Source organism: Poecilia mexicana, unplaced genomic scaffold, assembly GCF_051168715.1.
Source record: "Poecilia mexicana isolate PSO_F unplaced genomic scaffold, ASM5116871v1 scaffold_11, whole genome shotgun sequence".
Taxonomy (NCBI): domain Eukaryota; kingdom Metazoa; phylum Chordata; class Actinopteri; order Cyprinodontiformes; family Poeciliidae; genus Poecilia; species Poecilia mexicana.
In genome coordinates, this window is record NW_028263380.1 from 19,706,516 (window position 1) to 19,717,888 (window position 11,373).

The 11,373-nt window shown below is 37.8% G+C and overlaps 1 protein-coding gene across 2 annotated transcripts; it reads left to right on the forward strand.

Moving 5' to 3' along the window:
* Positions 1-1,165: 1,165 nt before the first annotated feature.
* tmem268 (transmembrane protein 268) lies at positions 1,166-10,780 on the forward strand. Of its 2 annotated transcripts, none has more exons than XM_015009819.2 (9): positions 1,166-1,478; positions 4,634-4,769; positions 5,783-5,877; positions 5,958-6,065; positions 7,459-7,611; positions 7,693-7,803; positions 8,194-8,283; positions 8,499-8,717; positions 10,048-10,780. In XM_015009819.2, exons 2-9 carry the CDS (start codon positions 4,655-4,657, stop codon positions 10,213-10,215), a joined length of 1,059 nt encoding a protein of 352 aa, XP_014865305.2. In that variant the 5' UTR covers positions 1,166-1,478; positions 4,634-4,654; the 3' UTR covers positions 10,216-10,780. The 2 variants fall into 2 exon arrangements, with proteins under 2 accessions (XP_014865305.2, XP_087866518.1); XM_088010392.1 differs by lacking the exon at positions 1,166-1,478 and adding an exon at positions 1,708-1,976.
* Positions 10,781-11,373: the final 593 nt, after the last annotated feature.

Here is an 11,373-nt window from a genome sequence, read left to right on the forward strand (position 1 = left end):
GATTCTGTTTTGAGAGATGTCTGTATCATTTTATCTGGGTGGAATAAAGTAATTAAAAACCTTCCTGGGGCATAAATAATTTTGGGCTTACTCTCTTAAAAGAAAATTAGTAGAAAACTCTTTTGGCACTTCATTACTCCTTCTTATAATTCTCAACCAGCTTTTTTGTCAGAATTTTTTGAAGATTTATTTTGGGTGATGAGGTCAAACTCTTTAAAGTTATAAAGCCACGCTAATATTTAGTTTCTTTCTCAGCTTTTCTGTCTAGTTTGGACTCACTACAAAACATTAGCACTACCTCCAGGCCAAAGAAACATGTTGGTAAAATTATCTTAAACCTAAATTTGGCAGTCGTTTATGTGTATTTAGTACATTTTTCTCCTTTTTACTACTTTTTGACATTGAAATAAACAAGCAAAATACTGTCTGGAATTCACACGTTTTCAATAAATGATCAAATATTTTCTGAATTGACTGATTTGTCGGATTAAAAGTACCTTTTGAAAATACTATCTTCTACTCTTTAAGTCAAATAAATGTAACAAGTTTTATATTTTGAACCTAAATGTGTGAGTTTGTGAAAGATAAGCTTACCGTAGTAAATTGTGTTAACTTTTTATTAATTTTGTCAAACCTTTTTTTCTTGCATACTGTGAAATTATTATTTGTTTCAAATTGCAGCAGTGAGTTAAAACTCACAATTCAAGATAAATGAACTTAAAAACAGTGTTTGGACAATTTGTCTCTCGTTGTTGAATCAACTTCATGAACTTTAATTTCTGAGTTAAAACCAAAACAACTCAATTATTGACTTATATAGCCATTTTGAGGAAGCAGTTGGACTTTCATTTTCAAGTTAAACCACTTTATGTGAAATACTTTCACAAAGAAAAGAAAAAAAGACATTAAACAACATAAAGTCTCTCAGTCGCTTCTCCATATTTATGGAGCTCTGCGGTTGGGACATTTCCCATTTATCTCTGTTTTTGTCTTCAGTGAAAGAACCATAAAAATATCTGAACTCTTGGCATGACCTCCACTGACTCTTTGGACTTCACGAGTTAATGTGTAACAGCTCCAATAAAACGTCAACAAGCTGATTATCGTTACAAATCCTGATCAAATAAAAGCACTCCATGCATAAAAAAGCAATCGTTTTGAATCCAGACGTCATTTTTGGACCGCAAAGGAGTTCCGCTCGGTTTTCCGCTCGGTTTTCTTCTTGCTCCTCCTGCAGACATGAGGATCACAAACTGCATTCCTGCAGTCATGAGGCGCAGCTGATCTGAGTCACAAGCCAGAGAGCGAAAGAGAGGAACAAGCCGAACACGTTCAGGCATGAAAAGAGAGAAGAGACGAAGTCTGAACTGGCAACCAGCTGCTTTCAAGGAACCAGTTTAAAAGGCTCTGCGCTTCTCAGGAAGAATGACGACGCGGAGACTCATCGATCAGAAGATGGACTTTCATCTGAGCCACAGGTGGGAAACATTCAGAAACAGCATCTCTGGAGCCGTAACGCTGCTTTTTGATTCTATTTCTCACTGAAATCAAACTTTTTAATTGAGGAAAAAGTTTGAAAAATGTTAGCAGATTCCACTTGTTTAAAGATAAACACCCTAAAAAACGCTTTTCTAATCCCTTGACACATATTCAAGCTGAGTTTATACTGAGCAGGAAACGTTATTGGTGTCATGTTTACAGCAACGCCACACACTAAAAGATGCTGCTTCCAGATAAAGACGATTTTACTGGTAATTTGGTCTGTGTGGTAACAAAGCACTCAGCGTGCTGCTTAAGATAAGACAGGCTGCTTATTGCATGCATCCAATCTGCACTTCCAGGCAGTCAGAGCTCTGTCAGCAGGTCTTCATTAACGAGGAAGTGAAAATGAAAGAAGCTGTCGAAGGCGGCGTTGTTTTCACACCTCCCTGCTAAAAATGTGACAGAGCCGCTGATGGAGGGAGAAGGTTGGGTCTGTAAGTGGGATTTTTACTTGACTCTGTTACTGACACACACACAACTGGAAACGGTTTCTAACAAAGAAAAAGGAGGAGAGTTTCTGAAAGCGAAGTCTGAGAATGAGAGCATGAAGTTTCAGTGTGACTAGAGTAAATGTCACATAGGACCCAAAAGCAGAAGTAACCGGGTTTCCTGCTGGCTGTCATGCTTCTTTTAGGTCGACGTGTTTATGAGAGATAAAAGCTGAGGCCGTTTTCAAAGCCTTTCTGGCTAAAAGGTTCTGCTTTTCCAACCATGACATGCTGAAAGTTTTCCTCTTCACGTATCGACCCAGAAGAGCTCCTGGCACCAGCTGTGAAGCCCGAAGCAGCTTCTTGGAAACCGGTTATAACGTGACACTGGTCCACAGCCAGAAACACTGCCTGGGGTTTTTCAATTGTTTCAGGGTCATTTTGATGAGCCGAGTCCAAAAATCTCATTGGTTTTGCTCAATCGGGTCAACTTTCTGAGCTATGGAGCAACATGAGCATCAAAATGCACGACTTGTTCTCACATCTGGATCAGTTTCCTGAGAATCTGGACCAATGAGGGACGAGCAGGAGGAGAGATGAAGACGTAAAGTTCAACTTACATGTACTGACCCTTATCAGTGTTTATTATTCAATTTACAGAAATCCAAGTTTGCAGCACTGTGAGGACTCTGGGTTTTTGGGTTTGGTTTTGATCTTATTTATCGTTGCCCTTCAAGGTCATTTCAGTTTTATTTTTGAGGTTATTTAGTGATTAGAATTGCCTTGCTGTTTTTCTTATCTGCAGCCCTTCGTGGTGTTTCTAGTTGGGTTTATTCTTTAGTCTGGTTCTGTTTCTTGTATGTCTGAGTCCACGTCGAGCTTCTTTAGTGATTATAGTTTATTTTTATTTAATCCTTCTAGCTCCCCCCGTAGTGTTTCTTGATCTTATTTTGTCACTTTAGGTTTAGTTACTTTCTTTAGTAATTCTAGTTTATCTCTTCGCTCAGATCTTCTAGTTTCTCTAGCTCTACGTCCCCCAGTTCTTATTATTGATCGATCGGCCTTCTTTCTGTTTAGGTTTGTTTATGTTTTTCCCTCATGTCTTTTTGTCTTTTATTTTAACATGTGTCTGTTTTAGACGTATTTTCAGCTCCCTGGTGTTTCCTCTGCTTTTCCCAGTATACCTCCTTAGCTTCCCTGTGCCAATTACTCACCCAGTTATCTCATCTCGTTGGGTCCATTGATCCATTTACTGCCTCCCAGTATTTAAGCTCCTCCATCCCAGTCACGCCTCGCCGGTCTGTTTCCCTCCCCGGATCACCTGTTGTTCCCTCGTGTTTCCAGTTTGTTTTGCTTTTGGATCTTTTGTTGGTTGATTTTCTTCATTAAAACATCCACTTATTTCTACCCACGTCTACTGCCTGCTGCGTTTGGTTTCCACCGCCACACCATGACAAGCACTCTGTTAGAAAACAGAAAAACCGGGTTTGGATGAGAAATATTAATGAACTGATAATGTCACAAAAATGTCATCAATTTAGTCAGAAGATCAGATTTCTCTCAATCAAATTAGAATAAAATCCTGATCTGATTGAGAAAAATGGACGCCATCTTTGGATTCAGCGGTGCAAAACTAATCCTGATTCAGTTGAAAAAATCAGACAACTTCCAAACAATATATTTTTGGTGTAATTTAATGCTGTTAATTATGCAGAATTAGTCATAACTGCAGTTTTCACCCATTAGTTCACCAATATTCACTTTATGACCTGTGATATTTGATAAAACAGGTTTACTGAGTGTAAAACCTGTTTAATGTAAATGATAAGTCTGCAGTAAATGCAAGAGGATTACTTTAAAACTCTCACACAGAGCAAAACACAGTTATTTAAAAATGTCTCTATACTTTAAATTACTCCACACAATATGAATAGTACAAAACGTACAAATCCAGTTGTTTTAATTTCACATTCTTTCTATTCTTGCTCATAAACTTTCACCAGTAAAGCTATTAGCTTCAGCGTTAGCGGCGGCCATTTTCAAACTGGTTTTGCTCCAACTTAAACTCATTATTTTAAAATGTTTTTGAACAATTTCAAGTGCACATTAGTTAAATTTAACCCCATTTAATTCTCTATTTTCAGCCAAATGTTTTTAATCTTCACTCACTTTATTCAACAGCTAAGCTATTAGCATTAGCATCAGCTAATTCATTTGTCACTTTTGTAAAAGTAAACAACTCTTTTCTTACTTTTAGCTATTTGGTGTTAGATGCTGTCCTTTATTTCAGTCATTTTTATTTTAAATATGTATATCTGCTGTGGTTTATTGCCTTGAATATTTTGACCTTTTTTCATTTGCCCTGTTTGTTTGCTGGTTTTCTGAAACCTTCAGTCATAGCTGCAGTTTTCAACAATCTTAAAAGATATTTCAACATTGGTTTTAGTAACTTCAGAAACAGAGAGAATATTTCTGTTGGCGTTTAAAAAACACACAAATATATTTTTGTCAGTTTATATTCGTTCCCCTGATGACTTTGTTTATAAAGCTACTGTCACATTAATAAGGAAAATCCCCAGAATAATGATGATTATTATTATTTCTGGACCAGTTAAAGTTTAGGTAGGTAGGTAGGATATATTTTATTCTTACTTTTTGTTCAGGACCTTGTGACCTTTGACCTGATGGAAGACAGGAATGGGGACTGCCAGGCGTCGGAGGAGACGGCTGTGGACTCTGAAATCAGACGAACCCAAACGGACCAGCAGACCAACAACAACAGATCCAGATGGACAAACGGTACCGAAATGCTGCTTTTATTCTTTCAATATCAAAGGAATATCTAGAATTTATTACGAGTTATATTATATTCAGATAAAATTAATGTTCGTTCATCAAATATATATTAACAGGTGGCGTCATCTCACTTTATTTTATTTTTTTTACGCTTCAATTTGATTTATTTTTTTCAGTCAAGAACATTTTTGACTGAATCAAATACAAATATAAACAAATTGAGTTTAGGTTCATTAACTGATTGTTATTATATAAATATATTTACAAAAATAACTTTAAAAAATATCTACTTTTTAAACAGTTTGTAGATTTTTAATGTTTATTTAGGGTATAAGCAGCTGATTTCCAACTCTAGGGTGTCAATATAATTAAGGTTGAAGTTCTTTATGTTTCTTCACAATTTTTCTGAAATATTTTGCTGTTTTTGATAAAAGTTATGTGAAGATGAAATATAAAATAAATCAGCTGAAGCTTCTTACATTTAGTTATTGTCACAACCACAAACTTCCATTAATTGTATTGGATTTATATGTGATAGCCAAACACAAAGTATTTTATAATTTGGACTTGAAAGGAAAACAATACTTTGTTTTTACATTATTTTATAAATAAAAACTGGACACTTACTACGCATTTATATTCAGCGCCCCCTTTTTACAAGTTGTTTTTCTTTTGGGTCACATTTGAGAAAAAGTTTCAAAATTATCACTGATTCATTGGGGAATTTTGTTACAGTTTCAATGTGCTAAGATGGCTTTCTTTCGAAACAGCCAAGCTTCAGTGAGGCAACACTCACTTAATCTAAATGTTTTTCACAAATTTTGAGAAAAATTTGCAGTAAAATCAGAAGAAAATGTGGAGATTTGTTGATTTTGTGTGAATTTTGCAAACTTAATTGATGTAATTTGGAGCCTCAGAGGGCCACATAAAAAACTATGGCGGCCCAGATTTGGCCCCCGAGCCTTGAGTTTGACACACATGTGCTTTAAATAATCTTTTCTTCCTGTCTCTGGCAGGTCAGTGTGTCGCAGCGATCCCGACCAGTTCAGCCCTGAGCCCCAGATTTGATCTGGATCTCTGTCGGTCCAAACTGGAGCAGGAAGGATTTGAGGTTAGTCGAATCATTTCATTTCACAGCAAATACAGGATTTTAATTAATTTTAATTTTTTTTTTCTGTTTATTTTCATCAGATTCCTGTTAGAGACCTGGAAGATCCACTGAAAACAGCTCTGGATGTTCCCTCAGTCAGAAGATACATGGTTTTCAACTCGGGCCTTTTCCACTTTGTTTTAGCGCCGGTATTTAAAGTTTAGCAAACTCTTTTTCTGCTTTTACTTCTTCATTTTCACTTCTTTGGGTTTTTTCAATCTTCCTTACTAACTTAATTTTGTCTGGACCGTCAAAAATATGAGTAAAGTAGATACAGGAAGCGAGCATTTCCCTCTTTCATCAGATGACAAAAACTATTTGTGTAACTTCTACAGTGAGTTTGTCTTGTAGATCATGCTAACAAATAAACAAAAAAATTAATAAATACATTAAAAAAATGCAGTGTTGCATTAATAAGCTCATCAAATGATCTGGTAGGTGTGTAACAAGAGTCACACTCTGCAAAAACACCAAGTCTTAATGAGTATTTTAGTCTAGTTTCTAGTGCAAATATCTTAATACATGTGAAATAAGACAAAAGTAACTTACAAGTAACTTATCAGGAAGAAATAGAGACTTGATTTAAGTCAATAATTCCTTAATATTGATTTTTAAAAGTACTAGGTACTTTGGCAGATAAATTTACTTATGCAAAACATTTTCCTTGTGTTTTTAGTGAAATAATCTGTCAGTGGAAGTAGAACTGGGTTGCTAGGTTACGGGCTCCGCCATGACAGGCGTTGCTAGGTAACGGTGCCAGTGGAACTAGAACTTTTTCACCATTATTAAGGAATTATTTACTTAAAACAAGCTGCTATATCTTATGAAAAAGATACTTTTATGTTAGTTTTGTCTTATTTCAAGTGTACTAAGATCTTTGTACTAGAAACTAGATAAAAAAAATACTTGGTAAGATTTTGTGTTTAAACACTTCAGTTTATGTTTGTAGAACAATTTTTTTGCTGCATTTAGACTTTTTGATCTAAAGTTGGACTTTGTCTTTACTTAATTGCTCAGTTAATTAGAGGCACACTGTCAATATCAATTTTCAAGTTTGCTACAGATTCTTTATTGGGTTTAGTTTTGGACTTTGACTAGACTAGGGGTTGCCAAACTTCCGCCCCCTGGTGGCAATTCTCTACATGTTATAATTTAAATAGTCTGCCAATGAAATTAGTATTTTTTTATCAACATCAAGGAATTATTTACTTAAAACAAGATTTTATATCTTGCTGATGAGCTACTTTTGAGTTTCTTTTGTCTTAATTCAATATTTTCACTGGAAACAAGACAAAAATACTTAAGATTACATGTTTTGAAGTGTTTTTATTGGCATCTTTGATTTAAAAAATGTGTAAAAAGGTTTAAAATAAATTGTAAATTAATCTTCCATCTTTCAATCTTACAATAATTAGGATTATTGTAATCGTACATGAGCAAATGACAGTTTGAGTACATATTAGAAAGAAAAACTTGCCATTGGACCATTCTTTAGACATGCAGAGGGATATACTTTAATTTTTGAGTCTTTTGCTCCACCAGGTGCTTTATGTGGTGCTGTGGTGTGCAGTTTTCTCAACCCTCCACCTGTACATTACCGTTACTGACTACTGGGTCCTCATTCTGTCCGTCAGCCTGGTCTCCATCCTCCTCACCACCGCCATCATCTACATTCTTCATCACAGTAACAAAGAAGTAAAGCCTGGCATTACATTTTAGCCCACACCTGGACACGTTTGGATTCATTAACAAGCTACATTTCTTCTCTTCAATCAGATCAATATCAACATCGACGTTCGGTTGATCCAGGTGAATGAGAGAATGATGAAGCATAAATTGATGGTGGGTGTTGCCGACTGGGTCCAGAACTGCGCCGGACACATGCAGGTACTTATTTAAAATCTGAAAACTGTGTTTTAATTTTTGTCCCAAATCAAATAAATTGTAGAAGTCCCACATTTTTTCATTTCATTAGCTTATAGCCGATGACCCCCTTTGCAGACCTACAGACAATGCTACAAAATACGCTCAGAAAAATCAACTTCTTGAATGTCTTTTCACCGCACAACTATGTACAGCAAGGCATTGCTCTGTCACATACAATCCCTGGAAAAACACGCCGAAGTTTGTTGCTCTAACATGACAAAATGTCAAACAGATGAAGTTTTATAAAGTCACAGGTTCACCCCAGTTGATCTCTGTGATGTTGTTTACCAAGCTGGAATCAGATCACAGGTTCAACAAACTGTTTGTTTTCTCCTGTTTGTGTCTCTGCAGCTGTACTTGGTGTACTGGGACATGTCTTGCTGCTTGAGGATGCTGTCTGAAACTTTAGAGGAGCGCAGCTTCGTGACGAATGAAACCCAGGTGAGTCGACTGCCACTGTCACTGTTTGTCCTCCTGCTGTTTGATTGACTTTACTGAAGCTCCCCTGGTTTGCCCTCATTCACGTTAAGTAGAAGCGTAACTCCAGACGCCTGGGAAGCCGTGTTTCTCTCAGCTTAAGCATAAATTCGAGGGTGTTGCGGTACTTGCGGTTTCCAGTCTTGTGTCAGAGCAATCAGATCAGTCTCTCTCCTCAGAAAACCATGAAGAGCAGAATGTCACATCTCGTCTTGGTGACGAAGCTCCCTCCCATCAACCCCGAGGCCGGCGGTTCAGATGTCGAGCAAGACTCTGATGAAAACAGACCTCTGCTGAGAAATGAGGACACGGGGTGCAGTACGTCATCCAGCCAGCAGGGGGACTCGAAGGTCACCTCTAACCACAGCCTTGTTCCTGAAGCTTCACTACCTGCTCAGGTGAGACGTGAATCATGGGGATGAGTGTCAGTATGTGGATGTTTTAATAAAGTCCTGTTTATGGGAAAACTCGGTTTGATCAGGTTCTCAGGCTCTGTTTGGTACAAATTAACCCTTTCACTGCAGTGGATCTCAAAGCCATTTTCTTGTGTTTCTTGTGGGTTTTTATGTTATAAAATGCACACAGACCACTGAAGTGGACACTAGTGCATCATACAATACACTGCCAACTACTGGCCATCCACCGCAAGTGCAAGAAAATTTTTGTTAAATCCAAGATGGCAGACAGACGAAAAAGCAACTCAGGAAAATCCAGTCCCTCCTCCTACTGTAGACATCAAGTAACCCCTAAACACCAATACTACTGATGTATTTTCCAAATAACAACTTTGTATTGGAGAAAATTACAACTGATCATCTAGAAGAAAATACTAGAACAATTTGACATAAAGGATCATAATTAATGCATGAAAGGGTTTTTATGTGATTCTGTTTGAAAAACCTAAATGTATGACTGAAACGGTTAAACAGAAACATCCACTTATGAACATCAGAGGGCGTCTAGCCTTCTTATTGCTCAGGGAGTCGACGGGATCTGTGACTCAGGGATGATCGATTGTTGGTGTGAAGTAGGGACGCACCGATTGCAGTTTTTTGGCCGATCATGATTACCGATCTTTAAAAAGCCTGACCTGCCGATTCCGATTTGGGCTGATGCATACTTTTTGTCTGAAAGTCGCTGAGTTGGCTATTGTTACCTACAAATGTGCAGATATGTTCTGGTGGGCCGGTCTGTCAGTAAAACCTCTCATAGCAGAGGACAGTGGTTGAAGCAGCTTAATTATACAGACCGAATTGTAGTCAGGGAATTGTAGTCAGGATTGAACAGTTTCGAATGATAAACTCAACTTTCAATGAAATTTGCAGTTCCTTAAGACCTTTTGGGAAGCCAGCTGTGCATTGTCCAAGGAGACAATTGTCTACAAGTAAGCACTTTGCTGCAGAATTCCATTTTGTACAATTTCACGGTCAATAGAAATAAAACTGCTGTCACAAAGGAAACGCCTGGACCAAAATCAACACAGTCCTGGTCAGACGAGGCCAACATTAAGCTCTTTGGTCACAATGATTAGGTTTGTTTGGAGAAGTCTTGGTGATTCCATTCAATGTTAGCTGTAAAGCATGGCGGTGGCAGAACTGTGGCCTGGAAGGTTATTTTGCTGCCGGTACTAACAGATCATTGCATAAAGGAGGTGAAATAATGGAGAAAGACCTTCTGATTCTCTAACTTCACCTCTGGTGACCTTTCAACTTTGCTCTATTCTTTCAGGCTAAAGCCTACCAACTTCTGATGACCTACAGTGCAGCGTACGTGAAGCTGCTGATGTCTGAGCGGCTGCCGGGGCCGTCCCATCACCGCCTGCGGCCCCTGAGGAGCCACTGCACCACGGCGCCGGTCTGCCTCTGCCAGTACATTAAAACCAAAGTCCTTCAATAAAACTGAAAACTGAAGACAAACGAACAGGATTTATCCTTCTGGAGCCAACGTGGATTCAAGTTATCTGCTGATGGACTCGTTTGGACCGTAACACTCTAGATGTTGTTTTGTCTCTTCGTCCTGTGAGGCAGCTCGTTTTATTTTTTTCTTGCCTAGCCTCTGATTTTCGGCCAGCTCTGTGTTTGCACCACCTGGATGTTAATTTGTTTGCATTCGGCCAAATGCTGTCAACGTTCAGCCCAACTGCTGGCAAACAATATTTATAATTGTTTACACATGACAATCGCCACCATATTTACTATCTAGAGTTGTGTAAATTATTTATACAAATGATAATTATACTGTAGAGCTGTTTGACTTAATGTGCTGTATAGGGAGCCACGAAGAAAGCTTTTCTGTGCTGTGAACTGTAAGGACCTTTAGTTGAAAAGGAATGAATGGATACAACATCAATCACATTGATTCAAACGTGAACTCTTGATCAAATGGAGAAAAAAAAGTACACCCACTTTCCCTTTGGGCTTTTATGCATCAGGACATAATAAATATTATCTGGTTTTTAGTATTTAGAGTATTTTGGCACAATGTTCCCTGGAACTTAACAAAATGCAGCTTTTTGAAGCATTATCTCTATATTCCCCATCTTAAAGTTGCAGTACTTATTTTTTATAAAACATCTTACATGTATGCTAAAACCTCTCATCATATCGTGAAAGTGCAATATGAGACAGAAAATCTTTGAAAAGATCAAACACCTCCACCTCTTCTGAGCTGTGATTGTTGTCTGAAGAAATCCAGCGCTCCCAACCAAAAACAACCGATCAGAGACAGAAGGCGGGTCATAGCGCTGCCAATCATCCTCATGTACGCTGTTAAATGTGTTAATGATGAAGAAAAAACAGGAAAACCATTAATCTGCGTAATTGGTGGCCATGCTGAGTAACTTTAGCATTCATGACATCTTACGCTATGCTGTAAGGATGACCAGGTGCATGCGAGGGTGACTGACAGCGCTAAGACTAGCCTCCTGGTTGTTTCCAGTTTGCACTGGGAGAAGGCAAAGGAGCTAAATGTTTTTCACATATTATCTTTCTCATAACGTACAGTAATGACATGGAGACAGTTTCAACAAATATGTAAAAAAATATTTTTGTAAAA

Excerpts from the sequence above, each read along its gene's own strand:
- tmem268 (XM_015009819.2), top strand. The coding sequence starts at position 4,655 with ATGGAAGACAGGAATGGGGACTGCCAGGCGTCGGAGGAGACGGCTGTG. Across the intron at positions 4,770-5,782 it reads CAGATCCAGATGGACAAACG|GTCAGTGTGTCGCAGCGATC; the intron begins GTACCGAAATGC and ends TGTCTCTGGCAG. Across the intron at positions 6,066-7,458 it reads TCCACTTTGTTTTAGCGCCG|GTGCTTTATGTGGTGCTGTG; the intron begins GTATTTAAAGTT and ends TTGCTCCACCAG.